The sequence below is a fragment of the Chlamydotis macqueenii genome, chromosome 2 (assembly GCF_036417535.1).
Source record: "Chlamydotis macqueenii isolate bChlMac1 chromosome 2, bChlMac1.mat, whole genome shotgun sequence".
Classification (NCBI taxonomy): Eukaryota; Metazoa; Chordata; class Aves; order Otidiformes; family Otididae; genus Chlamydotis; species Chlamydotis macqueenii.
In genome coordinates, this window is record NC_141557.1 from 103,845,373 (window position 1) to 103,863,553 (window position 18,181).

At 35.8% G+C, this 18,181-nt stretch overlaps 1 protein-coding gene across 1 annotated transcript in view; it reads right to left on the bottom strand.

The window, feature by feature from the left end:
* The window catches only part of DOK6 (docking protein 6), a 262,700-nt gene that overhangs the window by 73,758 nt on the left and 170,761 nt on the right, over positions 1-18,181 (bottom strand). The window contains exon 5 of the mRNA XM_086742170.1: positions 13,510-13,699. Coding sequence (XP_086598296.1) covers positions 13,510-13,699 — 190 coding nt within the window. The remainder of the gene's footprint in view (positions 1-13,509; positions 13,700-18,181) is intronic.

Genomic DNA, 18,181 nt, shown 5'->3' on the forward strand with positions numbered 1-18,181 from the left:
GGTATAATGTGGAGATTGACAGGTAATTATAAAATATATCCATACATAAAGGTAAACATGCTGTGCAGAGGCTCTGTTTTCTGTTTCCTAGGCCCTGGAAACTAAACTACAGTCAATAAGAGAAGCAATAATCTGAAGTCTAAGAAGCTGAATCCCGAATACTTTACTATGACTGTAACTACATTTTTTTTGTCTTTTCTTGCTTATAGACTAGTTTAATAAAACATGATGTAGACATTTTGATGGGGACGATTGAACTGTGCTATTTGTGCTTGATCATCTCTCAGGAAGAAGGATCCTAGGTCACACATGTAAATTTTCCTGTTGTGTTGGTATTCAGTTCATATTATTTAAGAAATCAGTGTAGGTAATTAATGCATATGTATATGCAAAACAGCCCACTTCATGGAGACTTTTGATCCCTTAATATTTTAATTTTTTTAAAAAAATGCATTTATTAAAAACAAAGAGATGATAATAAAACCAATTGTTGTAATGTTCTTAAATACACAAAACCTTTGCATTTTTGAAAGTTTATACAATAAACCAAACATGAAAGTGTTTTTAGATAATTAGTTCTCTTAGTTTGTAAAGCTCAGGTCTTGTTGATAATGATGAAATACTATTTAACAGTGTCTTGGACAAGTATCTATTTTTATCAGCTCCATGAAAGGTAAATCAAGAACTGATATATTACTATTATCATTTTAGCACAGAAGTAGCAGTTACGATTGGCTGTACAACAAACAGATCAATGGAAAACATTCGTCTGAGAAAAAAAAAAAAGATTGCAAAGACTACAAACATCTAAATTTTTCTTATTAAAACTTTTCACTCATCATGGTTTGGCTATTATTTTTCATCTCATTTTTGATTGGGAGGGATATAAGTTCCAACCCCTGGAAGCCGGGATCATATTCAAACACAGATATTTGCTACAGGACTCTGCTACCCTATTAAGAGCTATTATCCCCCAATGAAGACAAACACACACCATAAAAATATTACTCGGCTCCTCTCTGTCTTTAGTAGCAGAACACAGGTGAAGTAGTGTTAATCTACATGAATACTATTAACTTTGACAAATACAAAACCGTTAGATATAAAACCCAAATAAGATCATTACTGGTTAAAATAAATGCCATTGTAATAATACAGGAGCCCCGGCAGCACATCATTACTTGCCTCAACAGAAGCAATAAAACTTAGTGGCCCAGGATCTTTATTTTCTTTTTTTTTTTTTTTTTCTTTTGGAGCCCTAAAGTCACTGTTATGTTCAGGAGTACTCTTTGCCCAGGTTGTTGCAGATAGAAATCCTCTCAGATGATACTTGCTAGAGTTTGAATTAATTCCGAACAAAATGTGACATAATTCTGAACTTACTCAATCCTCTCTCAGGAAGTAACAAGTTTTGTAAGAAGGAGGTATCTGCCAGTTAACACATGTTAGCATAGTAACAGCTAAGGAACAAATTTGCACAGGTGTATTTGTTCATTTTACTTCGTCTTTGAGGAACTTGGAGTGCTTAGAAGCTAAGACCCTGGACACTACTCTAAGGGTGCCAATAATATTTGGTATGAGAGCTACCACTTTGACCATTGTGGCCACAGAGGAATTTTCAGAAAGTCATATGCAAATATTATGGGCACACAGGGTTGTCCAGAGACACTTGACGTGCTATGTACACACACTAATGAGTAATTAACATATGCTAATGATATCCAAGGACTCATCAACACTAATCTCAAAACTGGCAGATTGTCACCTCCAGTTTGGGAGCAGTGCCACAGCAGCAACCTCTGCGACAGGCAAAAGCACCAGGGATGAGACAAGGTAGGGATTTGTTTTTTAAAAAAGAAGCTATATTCCTCGACTGCTGACAGTAAGAACTGAAGATTTTAGTTTGAAGGCCACATTTCTGGTCTAAACTTTAAGTAGGCATGTATATATAGACACAAGTGGTCAAATAATGCCTTCGATGGTAAACTGAATGTGCGATAATGACATAACATAAAAAAATAATTACAGAAAATATGTAGCCTCCACCACAAATATAAAACATTAATTGAACTTTCACCAATTTTCTACATGTAGTATTTAATTTAGAGAGGAAACATGACTTCCCTCCTATTTGCTTTAACTTTTCCTCTTTGACATAAGCCAGGCAGAAAAGAGGTCGACAGATTTTCCCTGTTCTCTTGATTGCAAACAGCAGCAATTCTGTTATGGATCAAACAACTTGCACTGCATTCACTTGACATCTCAGACTCCCAACTTTGGTTGTGTATATGATATCTTTTTGTTAGTGCTTCCAGCAGTGGGAAAACTCTCTGTAAGGTTCTCTCATTAACCTGATAGCTAAAATCTGTTGTAATGCTATCTTTAGTGAGGATTTTGCTTAAAACAAAAAGTTTTAAGTAAGAATGGCAGAATCGTGGCCATTGTGTGTATGTACCACCATCTATTCTGGGCAAATATTCACTCAGACCAGTTTCTGCATAGCATGAGATGCTGCTACTTGACAAGAAATGCACCTTGATAAGTCCACCAGAAGAGGGGAAAAACAAAGACTGCAAATGAAATTCAGGATAGTAGAATCTAAAAGTACAAAATGCATCTTCTCTAATGCATGAAATTTTTAAGCACAGCATGCCTACTCTCTTCCCAGGGAACTGGAGGCATTGTTAGAAAGCAAAATGAAAAAGCAGTCATCCTTTGCTGTGAGAAAACACTGACAAGCTACTTTTACACTGGAGCTTACTCATCTAGGTCAATATTTCAGAGTTCAGGCTTCTACTGTTCTACAGTGCCTTAGTAATATTTTTTTTTGTAGTAATTTAATAACAGCCACGGAACTGCTCTGAACACTGAAATGTGTCATTCCCTTCTGACCATGATTCTGTATACCAGGTTTAAAAAACCCATGAACTATAGATGCAATACCTACTGGCTTCATGAAACATTTATATATAGCTATCCAAAAAGGAAGCATGATAGATGGCAGAAGAGAAAGGGTACAAATCCCTTATGTGCAGAATGACATGTAATGGATATTCATGGTTCTTATGCAGCAAAAGACGACCGTGCCTTCCCTGGACATTTACACGTAATAGCTTGGGCATGTTTGCAGCTGTTTCCTGCATGCCATTAAAACCATTTGGAGTATCTCAGGTAATGTTAAAAAATTATTTTGAATTATTTCCCCATTTTGTCACTCTGGAACTTTCATATTGTAGGTGTCCTCCATATCATAGACAGAGTATTCATATCAAGATAAATGCTAATATACATTTCTATTTCTGTGTATTACTATTTCTGCTCTAATTTCTCTGATGGTCCTTTTTATCAGCTATTTGACACCACTTCCACATGCACAGAACACTTTTTTTCTTGGCTGCCCTTCATTTCATCTGCGGTTCTAAGGCTGAGAGTTAATCATACTGATTTTTCTTTTTTTTTTTTTCTCTGAGAAAGTGGTCCACCAGGGCTTAAAGAAGCCTCTGACAAAAAGGCAAAGTACTTGTAAAATGAAATAGTTGAGATGTTGCTGATGTTGAGATGCCCATTCTGTCCCCGCCTCCCTCCCCCGGCCAAAACGTTCTCTCCTATTTTCATCAATCCCTTGAGTTTCGTTTAGTCTCAGCAAGCTGGTCACTTGCTGTCCAATGTGTGTGCAAAACAGCTTTAGCACACTCATGCCATGGTCCTCTCCAGACCGCTTTATACTCTGGTGGTAGCAACAGTACTCTTCGATAAGTAAGTCACCAGAAATATAGATGATCCAACCTGTTCTTTCATTAAATAAAGATTTTGCACCCTCAATCATCTGATTAGAACCTCAGGGTTTTCCAATAAAATATCACCTGGACTATAAAATTTTCTGCCCTTCAATCCCATTCCTGACAGTAAATGATACGGTCAGACAGTTTCATTTTTTTTTTTTTTAGTTTTTAAATACTCCATACTATTAAATTAAATTTTGCAATAAGTGATGATAATTTTTACTTAATTTTATCATCAACTTGATGAATTTTCAGCCATAATAGTACACATTTCAGGAAAATAAAATCTCTCTTGTTATTCATCCTAAAATGTTGTTTTCAAAAAGTGTATGGGAGATTACTTAAAGTATTATTTTAAAGGAAGGATATTTTCCAAGCTAGACAGAGTTTAAAAAAAAAAAAAAGTGAAAAAAATTGTGAAAATCTGCTTTGTTGCACTGGTTGAAGCAAGCCATGCAAGTACAATGTTATATTCGACTTTTTGGCCACTGACAGGATAATCAAGTAGATGGAGCATCTCAATGAATTATAGCACTGTATTGAGTTTTCTTCCAAAAAGTCAGAAAGATCAATTATGTTTGGAGCTGCTGAGACTGAGGGATTCCATTAGATGCTGCCTCCCCCTCCCGTCTTTCTAATAAGACGGAAGCTTTTTAGAAAATATGTGACAAATGACTACTCACAGCAGAAATAAATCACACACCGCAGAGTACAGCATTATTAATAGTGCAATAATAGTAATAACTTACTGTGATAGCAAAGAAGTACTATTAAGAGGGACACAGTAGCTAATAGCATTTCCTCTAACAGGGGCTAAGGGACAAACCTTCCTTCAGTGCCTTATTTATAAGTGGAAGATTAAAGGAGCCTGTGGGACTACTCAAGCACACCTCAAAAATAGCCTGACTTTTCCAGAATGCTGCTGAGCAGGCATCGCCTGTAAAGTGCTCTCCATCTCCCCTATGTGGCAATATTTTGATAGCTCTTTAGTTAATTTAAGTTAGAGTGAGAGGACACTTAGTTGGAATAAAAGACTTGAGGGGGGCGTAATGTATGATAATGCCAGGAGGGCTGTGGCATAGTTTTAAATTATTAGGCTTGTTTTCTCCTTAGCAAAGTGCTTTCTTAAAAAAAAAAAAAACAACAAAAAAACCCTGAAATTTAGCACATGGATTTATATTCAATCAGCATTTATCATCACTAAAAAATTAAAGGAATTACTAACGGTCAATGTGATGGTTCTTTCAGGTCTTCTTATTTAGTCATATACCCATTTTAGGAAGAACACACTTGATATTATTTTGTATGTGTCTTTAAACATATTCATGTGTGTGTGTGTGTGTATTTGTCTTCATAGCAAATGTTCACAAAAAGTAACTTAGATTTCATTAAGGGTGCAGCTGTTGAGAAGTTGTGAAGAATCTGTATCAGAGTTTTATAGCATGTATTAAAGGTTTAAGCCAAAATATCCAAGGTATTCTCTGGTTAGTGTGAACATAAAATAGAAAAAAAATCATTTTAACACAAAAAGAAAATTAATGCAAACTCCTCATTAATTTACTTTCAATATTTTTGTCTTGGCTCTGTTTACCTACAGGTTTTTACAGCAGAGTAGAATTTGTTTTTCTAATTCATAACACAATTAATGACATTAATAATTAATTAATTAAGTTAATAGATGAAAATATTAATTATCTTCATGATTACTGACAGATTTTTGCAAGCAGAATTTGTAAAAAGACTACAGTAAGAGAAATAAAAGTTAAAACGTCAGTAACCTCCACAGTTACTTGCATATTCCAACACGGTCCCGGGTGCACTGAGATCTAAGTATGTTCGGAAATGTGTACATATCATATACATATACATATACATATACATAAAGCTCTGTTGGTAATGGCATTCAACTTAAAAATGAAAAGCAAGAATACAGCTACTGAAAAAATGAATCACCATGGAAATTTCCACACTAGAGTTTCTGCTTTCACATTATGACTATGTCCAGGATACAGAAGTCTTTCTGGAACTGCTATATATCTGTGAATGACAGTAAAGGCCAAAACCACTTCAATGACCTGTTTTTGAAGCAAAGAAGTTACTGGGTACCCTCATCCTCCAGAAAAGCTACATCTTAATAAAGTTAAACAGGAAGATGCCAAGAAGTATTTCATAAGTGAGTTTATTATTTGTGAGGACAATGAATTAATGCTATCAGAAAGAACAGGGGGAATTAGGTAGATATTAGGCAAATCCTCCAAGACCAGCCTGCTAAAGCATCTTTCTCAGCTCGTGAGTAGTGACCAGCAGTCATGCTATACTCATTTCCCATATGATCAAGTCCCAAAACTGAGAGAAAAAAAAAAAAATTCTAGTGCAATTTTTCACATATAACATATAAGAGACAACTGTCCAGACACTAAAGTGACCTTTGGAATAAACCTATGTGCCAGCTGAAGTAGAGGAATCACAGTTCCTGGCAACAGCTGAAGCCCACAAACATTTAAAACTGTACCCCTTTATGCTTCTGCAATGCTCCAAGTGTATGTGCAAGCTTCGGTTTGCACAGGCTCCTACATATTCATGAACAAGGCTCTTCTGTTGTGCAAATTCCAGCCTTTGCATTTTGATTACTTCCCGCTATGTTTGTACGTTACACAGCCACAGCATAGAGGATGTTTCAAGCCTCCTTCTCCTCAATCGATGATACTACATTCATAAGCTTTGGAGAAAAGGAGGATTTATTTGTGCTTAGCATTCTTGGTGGCTAGATGGTTCTCTGTGCAAAATGTGGCCTTCTGGATTGACCTTTGTGAAGTGTTTAACACTATTCTACTGTCTGCATAGATAATTAGATGCCTAGTTTGGGCATTTTTAATTATCTCATGCAAAGAGGCTTGCTGGGGGAGAGCTGTAACAGTATTTAAGGGCTAAAATAGACACTGGCTCTTTTTGTAAATGGTATCTATATAAAAACCAAACATTATTAAATTTATTAGCATTTTGTATATATGAGTTTCTGAGTTTTGCTGTTGATTTTATTTTAAAATGGGACTTTTTTATTGTTTTACTTTTAAAATCGGAGATATTTCAGTTCTCCTATATATTCATAGAATCATAGAATTGTTTGGATTGGAAGGGATCTTAAAGATCATCTAGTTCCAACCCCCCTGCCATGGGCAGGGACATCTTCCACTAGACCAAGTCACTCAAAACCCCATCCAACCTGGTCTTGAACACTTCAAGGGATGGGACATCCACCATCTTTCTAGGCATCTGGTTCCAGTGCGTCACCACCCTCACAGTAAAGATTTTCTTCCTTGCATCTAATCTAAATCTACTCTCTTTCAGTTTAAAGACATTACCCCTTGTCCTATCACAACAGGCCCTTGTCAAAAGTCCCTCTTCAACTTTCTTATAAGCCCCCTTTAGGTACTGGAAGGCTGCTATAAGTTGTCCCCAGAGCCTTCTCTTCTCCAGGCTGAACAGCCCCAACTCTCTCAGCCTGTCTTCACAGGAGAGGTGCTCCAGCCCTCTGATCATCTCCATGGCCCTCCTCTGGACCTGCTCCAACAGGTCCGCTTCCTTCTTATGTTAGAAGCTCCAGAACTGGACGCAATACTCCAGGTGGGGTCATATGAGAGTAGAGTAGAGAGGGAGAATCACTTCCCTCCACCTGCTGGCCACACTCCTCTTGATGCAGCCCAGGATGTGGCTGGCATTCTTCAAGGTTGTGATGCCCGTATCTTTCATTAGAAAACAAAATTCTTACCCTTAGTCACTTCGCTAACACACACAAATTGTATCACTTTTTAAATGATTCACTGTGGAATTCAAAGGTTAAAATGCAGAGTTGAAACAATAAGTGAGTCCTATATGATTAAGAATGTATGAATTATTTTGTTTACTTCTTCTCTGCTCATGTATTACAGATCAATAATCTCATCGGTTATATTCAGCATCAGGATTACTAATACAACAACACATGCTTACAGCAGAGCATATGTATGAAAAAAAGGACAGTTAGAATATGGTAAGTAAAAAAACAAATCTTCTGGGCTTAAGCGTGGATGTAAAGCCATCTGAAAGCCAAATGGTGACTGGTCTCAAAATATTTGAAAACAAGCCCTATTTTGATTATGACATACAACTGTGTTACAAAGGGAGAAGGCAAATTGTGAACTTCAGCTGAAAGGCACAGTTCATGTTATCTCAGGATCATCAGAAGGAACATAATACGCCGTCTGCTAATACATTAGGCAAACACAATACTATTCTTAGTAATTTCATTTAAAAGCTTTGTAACATTTGAATTATACCAATGATATTGGATATCCAGTGATCAGCTGAAAACTCATGCTGTGCCCTCTAGGTTGTAAAATATGCAAATACGGTCACTTCTATAGACACCACGGGGATGATGGCTTTCCTTCTGAGCTGTGTGTCTTTTGTGTTAACTGGACAAACTTTATGTGACTGCTTTTCTAACTGCATGTGTTTCATTCAGAAAAATGAATAAGGAAATTTACTGGTTAGGGAATGGTGAATTAATGAATTAGTGATATGCTAATTCCTATCCATTTAGTATTTACAAATTTGTTCATTACTATGCTACAAAACTTCATCTATGGAGCCTGCTGCTCTGTCCCTGGAGTCACTGACTTCTCAATCTATTTGTGATAAAATTGCAGCTTAATAAAGGTAAGTTTATTGTTTCAATATGTTGTCATTATCGAGATGCCATAGCTTTTCTCACCAAAATTAGAGCTTTCACAGCTAAGTGGAATGGCTCAGGCATTATCTGTAAGTTGGAGAAAATATTTTGTAGGTGTGTATACCATAGTTGAATTTTCAAAACAGAGGCTAAAAAACCCCTGAACAATTTAGTAGATATATTAGAAATTTAGAATAAAGAAGCTTGTGTATAATCCCTTTTTTTCTCTGTTTACCATATTCACTTATACTGTGGAGAATTTCACTATTAACTGAGTTTTGTGGACCTCGCTCTGACTTACCAATGCTAGAGCAGTCTGAGAGGAGCCTTGGCAGAGAGAAAACACAATGAACACTTTATAAATCACTTGCAATGAGGTACATAAGCTTCCACTAGTGAAAGAGTTCTTAGATTAGGTACCATGATCAAAACCAGTGTAAGAGTGCTGCAGATGAGTTAAACACACAGCTCCTTTTCAAGTAGTGTTTAAGCAAATCAGATGACTAACATAGAACTTATTCCAGGTCAAGAATTTGGCAGAAGGCAAATTGAGTGTTGGAATAAAGTTGGAATGGAAAAAAACTAGGAATGGAAATACAATTACAACATAGTATAACCTTGGCATTGCTAAATCCTAGGAACTAATTAAACCTTTTCAGCGGTAAAAATGCCACGTGTCCTAAAATTAGAGCTAGGTGATTACTGAAGAAACAAGGTGGGATACATACAAGAGATTCCTGTTTCTTTTTTTTTGGAGTTATTTTCAGATTTTAGCAATACATACTGCTTGGAGAACGAATATGAGAAAGAAGAGAAGAGGTAGTGAGAAAACAGATAAAACAAAACCACAGAAAATTCTTATCTCACATAATTAGGCTTTTTGAAAATATTACAAAAGTGTAAAAGAAGAAAAATATCCTAACAAACTTAACTGTTAAATGTGGGATACTGAGAGCTCTGAGGTAATGTTTATGTGAAATGATAATCTGTTTATCGTAGCTACACATGAGGGCTTACATGGCTACTCAACTCAAACTGACTTTCAAATTATATGACAAGCTTAAGATTTATAATGAAAATATATTTATAATTATTTATATTATAATATATGATATATAGTTCTATGATAAACACAATCCACAATTTAGATAATCCACCAGCAATCAGGAATTGAATGCTTCTCTTCAAGGAGATATAGACCTGAGTTCATACGTTCATCAGTGCATGAAGTCCCAGAAGCACTGTCTGATGAGGCACATACATAAGGCCTTCTCCTCATATAAGGGAAAAAGAGGATGTTTCCTGTAACTTAACTTTAAGGGTTAATTGACTAATACATTTCACATTAACACCCAAAATCACCGCAGAGGACTAACAGACAAATGAAAGATTTCAGTCAGATGTAGTGCCTGAAGCAAACACTGAACTTTCTGCTTCAGATAACCCCAGCATCTGTGTTTCTACCACTAGAGAAAATGAGTATGTCAGTCTTGGGTGGCATACTGAGAAATTCTTATGTCACCCCTCTGCAATACTTGAGCTTAATAATTCCTCAACCAAAGAAACAGATGCTAGATCTTAGAAGTGACAGAGAATGCCACATTTCATTAGATTTTCTCTGATGAGGAAAAAACCAAAGTCAAAGGCAAAAAAAGAAGGAAAAGTTTAATATGGTTCAGTGGGTCTCTCTGAATGCACAGCGTGAATAAACTTGGAAACACTTGAAATTGTTTTAATTTCAATGTCCTGTCTACAAAATAGAAGAAAATATATTTCAGAGAACAGAGTGTGTCATGGATGCATGGCTCCTTCTGTTCTCAAATCTCCAAGGTCACACCTACCTCCTCCACCTCTCTACTCAGCTGGAAACTTACGGTATTTGACAAAGTTTTACTGGGGCTTCCGCAGCTCATCCCCTTATTGTATTTTCTCACCACGTTTCACTTGACTTCAGCTTGACTTTGGGTTTGTTGTTTTTTTTTTTTTTTAATACTTATACTTCTTGCCAGCACTTAATAGACTTGACCAGACAGCTTCCATATGTAGACAGTATTGTTTAATGTAAATGGCAGAATTGTAGCAAAGCAAAAGAAAGAGCATTTCAAAACGAACAAAGACTCCATATGTGTTTGCTTTCCTCAATGTCTCACCCTATGAGATGAAAAACAATTCTGAATTCTTAGGAGTGTCCTCTTATGCTCTTGAAAAGGTGCCTCGGCCAGCTTGTTTTGCTAAAAGGAAAGCTTGGACAATGGCATTTTGCAGTTTCCAGAGTGAATTTTAAACATTGCTTATGGCTTTTGTAATGGATTATTTGGTTTACATCAGCAAAATGAATTCTGTAACTTTGCCAGCAGTCTGAAAACAGTGTCTTCACACCTGATCTGGGCTGTGAGCTATTTCAACTGTACCTGTTTTATTACTTTTCTAGCACGTTTCTTAGATTGCATGTAATTAATTAATCCAGTGCAAATTTACGGTACCTTCATATGGACAGTTAGGCATGCAGTTCCACAAGTAGCACATTTCCTATTTTCAGGGGCTTAAAATCAGAGATGGTCGGGGACTAGCATCCACATACATGGAGCAGCAGTTCCAGAAGTTTGCAGAGAAACAAGTACACTTGTGCAAATTGAGTGCATGCTTAGGTACAATGTCTCAAACACATTCAATACCCAAAATAATGAGAATGAGGTGTCAGAACACATTACACATGTCCATAAACTAAGAAAATCCTGTTGACTCATTGATGATTCAACATTAAAAGTCCCCAAGCCAATCAGAAGCTGGTCAAGTGGAAAGCCTGCCTCTTGGAAAAGTAAATGCTAGGCTTCTACCTTAGGTCCTCTGAATTACTGTGCGATCCATTCACTGTTGGATGCACAGTATTAATCAGTACAAAGCTACTGTAGTGCCAAGTGGAGGAGAATCACAATTTTCTGATCAATGGACAGATTGCATGGGATTAGCCCTAATCAAGTACTTTACATAATGAGAATCTCTCCATCCAGTGTCAAACTAAGCCATACAAAACTGTGCTTCCCTAAAATTTTAGCAGAGTTTGGATAAGGAATAATACAAGTCACTGTGCAAGAAATATTTACTTTCATCGGTTCACTAAATAATTAAAAATAAGGATGGGACTAACTTCATAGGTAGTGCAGATACATATATACAAATCCAATTCAGCGCAAAACTAAACAGAAAAATCTGGCCATTTAAAAGAATCCGTGTTCATTCTTTCCATGTGGTAGACATCCTACCAATCATGTAGTTATTACATTTCACTAAACAAGTGAACAGTTTAGTTTTACACATCTGAGTCGATATTCCATCTAAATGCAAAGCAATATATTTATTTAAAGACAAATTTAGTTGTCTGAAAGCTTAATTTTGATCAATTTATTTATCACAGTATCTCTTTGTGAATATGTTTGTTTATTTTAATGGGAGAGATTTATTTTCTGAAACAAAGTAATACCAAAACTGAGGATGGACAATAAATATATAAAACTGAGCTCCTAATGTTCATGCAAATCACATATACTGCATAGCTGCTAAAACTCAGTTAAAAATAAGACCCTATTAAAAAATATTTCCCTTAAAACAATTGTCTACACTTAACACTTAAGCCTTAGGGAAAAATTAAAGCAACAACACTTTTACTGCACAACGTGTTTCATAAAACATGAATGAGTGCTTCAGTTCTGGTAAGACAACATGTATCAGGAGTTTACCATATTAAGGTACTAGCAGATCAAGGGACAAAGAAAATTACGTTCAGAAAGATGAGAAAGATGCTAATTAAAAAAACAAAAATAAAAACCAAACTAATCAATAACAGATTTTTAAATGAGCATTAGTCTTGCCTTACACAGTCTTCAGATGTTATTGAGGACTGACTTTTCTCTAGTCCTGTTTTTTACCTATACATTTTTCTGCCAGTCTATATCTAGTCTTTACGCATTTTCAAATCAGACAAATAAAGCACTTCCAAGCAAGCAAAAGGGAGGAATCAGATCAAAGACAATGAAGCATGACAGATAAAGGCACAGTTAGCTCATAATAATAAAACACAGGAAAACAATCCACTTCTCATCAAGTTGCATGGTCCATGGATTGCAGGGGATAATGATTTTCAGATACTAGTATGGAATTAAAATACTGTAGGAGGCCTGAAAAATTAGAGAGACAAAACTCATATTTTACTCGAATATACACAATCAGTGTGCATAGTTTGTTAGTACTGATGTGCCAGAGATAAAAATAGAGCAGTACAGAAAACAACTGTCTTGTAAGAAAAATAATTTCACTATGATATAGAAGGACTTTTTTTTCAAAATTAAAACACTGTAGAGAATGACACACCTACATTTTGAGACATGTATAAGAAAGCAAGTGACTAATCTGACCTAACAGCAAGACACAAAATGCATTAAAAATATATGAAAGGGAAGAAAAACAGAGCTCCATGGACATTTAAAACTGATCTGAGGGTGGAAATGGCAATGAGGATTAAAACTGCACCCATGAAAAAGAGCTAGCCTTTTTACGAGTTCAAAATGTTCTCTGTACTCTCGCTTGCAATTATACTCTAGGGTGGCAATCAGTCATCAGTAACATCCAAAACCAGTAATATCTACCATAATAGAAGTTATTCCATTCATACTGTGTGATGAGCCTTTTCCATGACCCAGAATTAACTTCTTCTACATCAAAAGTACTCAAATTATACCACACTAGAGTTTAAGCATAGTGAGACTCATAAACCTTAAGAATGACAATTCAACTACCATTAAATAAAAGTCAATGGAAGCTTCAGTTCATTTTAAATATAAGTTATATGAATATTTATTTCAAACAATGAGTGGAATATATTGAAAAGTAACATTCAACAAACAGAACTCTATGGAGAGGTCATCTTTCTTTATGATGAAAAGCTAGTCTAACTTATCAGACTGCTTCTCAAAAGCCACTGCTCAGTTCTTCTTCTTCCTGCATCTCCTTAGCTCTTACCTTCCAGACTCAAATGTGAACCATGTGGAGTCACGTCCATATCTTCTCAAAGAGCTCAGAGGCCACATGACCAGCTTGACCTTGGCATTGTGGATATCCCAGAGATAGATGTTTTCATGTGTGATCTGCATTGTACATTCCCCATAGATATCTAAATTTGGTGTAGGCATGAGATATACATTGAATCGTTCTGGGAAAAAAAAAAACAACAAACATAGAATGAGGCATCACCAGTTAAAGAAAGATTTTATACTGGGAAAAAAAATAAATAAAGTTTAGTTAGTGATGGTTCAGAAATCAAGGACAAATTTCTAGCCTTGAACAAAGGTGAGGATACACTGATGTCGAAGAAGCCTTGCTAGTATACATGAGAGGAGTAAGAGGAGAATCTTTTTTATTTAATGGAATCATAGAATAGCTTGGGTTAGAAGGGACTTTTAAAGGTCATATTTTCATTATAAATAATGCAGCAGACTGAAACATCTTTCACAGATGATTTGCATAGTCCTCTTCGACATATGTCCCTGGTCCTTTATCCTCACATTGAGGTCCATGACTCTTTGCAAATCAAAAGTCTCTATGACTTGAACTCTGATAGAGGCTCCTGTCTCAAAGAATAGAATAGAACTATAGGTATCTTGGCAAAACATGTATGTACAACCATTGCCCCTCAGAAAAATAGCAAACCCACGTTTACTTACTGAAGCTTGTTAATGATTACATTTTTTTTTGTGTTCAGTTTCTATTTATTTGCCAAACTCGTTATCATTTGTCAAATCAATAACATTTTTAATAATCTGTTACTTTCTTGAAAAATCTGATTCAGCATGATATATTATTATGGTCATGACATCAATTGCTATCAGCTGCACTTCCACTGCAGAGTGCACTCATTGCAGTAAGAGGTCAAGGACATTAACAATTTTCTGGACTGCCTGAATTGCGTGTGATTTAATAAGCAACATAAAAACTATCCTTAAAAAATAAAAGAAAAAAAGGAAAAAAATCAAGATTATACAAAACACTGTTAACTCATATGGAAGGAAGTAAACCTCAGTAATAGCAGGAGAATTTTAAATACAAATGCAATTTTATTTGAAGAATAGCTAATGTTTCTATGAATTGCTTCTACAAAGAATGAATCACTCAGTTATATTTCAAGTTGTACAGTTGAAAGTGCTAACCTATATTTTAACTCTAAAGGCACTGAAATCTCAGGGCTTAATAGCATAATATGGGAGGGTGCCTCTGATTCACGACTTCTTCTCACAATTTCCTTTCATTTTTTAAATAGGATAGAAACGTAAAATGCCAATGCTACTGCACTGAAGGGTGTTGACAAAAAAAATGAAAGAACAATTTATAGTAAGAACATAAGCAATGCTCATTCAATAAACAGTACTGGGAAATTTACTTTAAAGGGACACTTGATAGGAAAATTGTCTCCAACTACTTAATAAATGAATGACAGTTTGTTGGGGAACAGTTTTAATCCACTATTTGCACTGAATTTTCTCATGCTGTCCTCATAAAAATTAGGAAGGAATTTAAAGTAATCAGAAGAGGTATAAAGTGAGAGAAATTTATCATGACAGTCAAAATTAGATTCAACTTCCCATTATATTTGCCATTCAAGATCACAGACATTATGTCTTCATTCTAAAAATATTCAAGATATATATTTTTTTTTCTGATAAAACAATGAAAATATTGAAAATAAGTCAGTTAATATGAAACATGTGAGAAGTGTGTGTGTGAGTATGTATATGTGTGTCAACAAAATAGCAAAATTTGACTGAGGAGTTAATGAAAGCAGGTAGCTGCTGGGTGAGCAGTAAGAATGGCCATCTTGCATAGCTATAAGTAAACTTGTCATCCGCAATGTTATTCTGTTTCAATCAATTTAATTTTGTCCTATTAATGACTCTCCAATTGATTCATTCAGTCTCATAGCATTCAACCTCTTCTCCAGGGCTCTGGCTTTCATTAGTCACACTAATGGGTGTTAGCCTTAAAAGTTTCATTTTATGACTAAGGACCCAAGTGTGAAACTCCTAATGTTTTGTAAGTCTCCTGACACACAGCACAAATAGGTTAGCAGGGGCTGCTGAGATCACAGTAAAGAATTTCCCCTAGCCCCCTGAAGTAAACAGAAAGATTTACATGGGAGTATGGGTTAATGACTGCTTTGGGAAGGGAACGGTGAACAAGATAACATACTTTGCAATGGAGTTATATATTTTATATTTTATATATATATATATATGCATATGTGCCCTTTTTCAGTATCCATATATCACTGTGATGGTCATGCAAAAATGCCTAGGAGCTACGCAGGTGTACTTTTATTATATATTAGACTCCAGCTTTGCATTGTCATGCTGCTCCTTCCTGTTACTTATCTCTTCTACTTGAAAGAAAGATACAGATGACTGACATATTAGCTGGTTCTCTTGATGGTTCTCTCGACCTCCCCTTTACACTACATGAAATCACACAGTGCGTCTATGGGGGAATGGGGCGACTGTACAAGAATGGAAATCTTTCCCTATCTTCACTGACTGAGGACCCCAGACAGCAGAGAAAATGGAAAGTAAACATTTTCTGAAGTAAACATTAAACTGTTGTGTTGAGGGCACAGAATATTTCAACTTGTTTTAAAAGTTACCAGGATACTCACAAAATGTTCAACTTCTCTGAAGTGTTTGAGGATATTTTTGCGTGAAGGGTATTCAGGACATATGGTATCCTCAAACTGTCAGGAGACACTTGCTGACTTTGCATGGGAGGTCAGTGTCTAAGGTGAGGTGTCACAGATTAAAGAAAGTATGTCTGATTAAACTGAACATCAGCTGCAGGGTAAAATGTAGCACTCTTGGAACTTACTCAAATTGGCAAGGAAAGTAAGTGTACAGACATATGTGCTGGAGAAAACTGAGGATGCATGTATTTGCTTTTGAAACAAAACCTTATACTTTCGAGTAGTGGAAGACTCAGGACATGGAAAGCTGTGGATACTATTAAACGATTTTAGGAATTAAAATGTAGGGTTCGATTTTTCCATTTCAGAAAATATTTGAACAGGTATCTAGGTAATGGTAATACAATCATCCAGTTTTTAGAAGTAAGTTTTGCCCTTAAACTCATCTAGGCAAAATCAAACATTCATAGGCTAGATTTGGGAATCCCAGCTGAATTCTGTCACCAGATCTTCTGAATCACATTGGATAGGATATTTAGCTTCTCTGTGGGTCAGACACCATCTGCATATGAGTGGGATGAGAGAATAGAAATTCATTGGGTAGTAAGAGTAAGTAAATAGAAGTAGGGACCCAGAAAAGACAGAGATGGAAAAAACCAAACAAGTAGGTGCTATCCTACAAGACAAGGCTGAGACTGAGCAGGTTGAATTCCTCTGCATTCAGCACCACTGACCTCCTCCCTCCTCTAAAATTGGTGTGAGCAAAGTTCAGGGAGTAGGGGAGCCAGGATGAGGAAAAAATGCTGATATAGTGATACATTTATTATTCCACTCTTTTCAATGTAACTGCTCTTTCCCATCTCCTTGAGTAAGTACAGCACTGCTTCAGCATACACTTTGTCCATGTAAAGGTGTTTAGCATTTGGACTTTGGCAAGAATATGACCTTTAATAATGTTTTCCAGAGCACAGGAGCATAAGAGTCTTTACTAAAATGAGCATATTGACTGAGATGGAGACTTGGCAGCAACTCTGAAATGCTCTTAGCCTTTCAGCTTGAAGTCCAGCTTGTACTAGGGAAGTAAAATGACTGTGAGACCCAATGATCCCGGTTCTGACATTTTATCACTGAATTCCTTTGCCTAAATAATCCCAGTTGGAAAACTGACCAGATGACATTGCAATCTTGCAATCCAGATGCTTTGTTTCATTTCAGCTTTAAGGAGAGGGAAAAACTACTTGTGGAAGGAGGCAGTCAGTTGGTGGGGTCTACATAAGAGGAGACTTTGAAATAAAACATTCAATTTCTATCTGGAAGAAACTCCTTCTCTATCTATGAGAGTTCTGCTGCTGACCATTTGTAGCTAATTTTCAGGTGGAAAGAGAGCTTTAAGTCTTGAAGTCACAGCATTTTGTGTTCATTCATATGTCAGGTCTATTAGAATGATTCTCTTCTGCTTTACATAGTGATGAACCAGGAGTCTAGAATTAATTTTATCCCATTGTTTATAATTATTTTGCTTTGCTTCTGTTAAAAATGTATTGAAATGTTTATTGACATCTCAATGAAAATATAAAGGCTACTATAAATAAATTTTATTAAATTGTTTCACTGATAAATAGGAAGGTAGAGAAGAATCTGAAATCTCACTGGATTAACCAGCAATTAAAACTGTACGCACCTTTTTTCTTAGAATAAAACTGACTATGTTTGGTTTATTTTTTAAAAAAACCAAAGTATAAAAATGGATTAAGGATAATAGAAGATGAATAAAAAACATGCAAAGTGCTTTTATGTAATAAATCATAGCGATTCTACAGACCCTAGAAAATGCTCTAAAACAAGTCAGCTCTGTGAACATAATTACAAAGTCTCTATGCTTTGTCTGTAGTTTGTAATCTCAATATGTAGCATAAACAAATAACTCATAATCCTCTTCTGAGGATTCAAGGACATTGTTCACTATGAAAA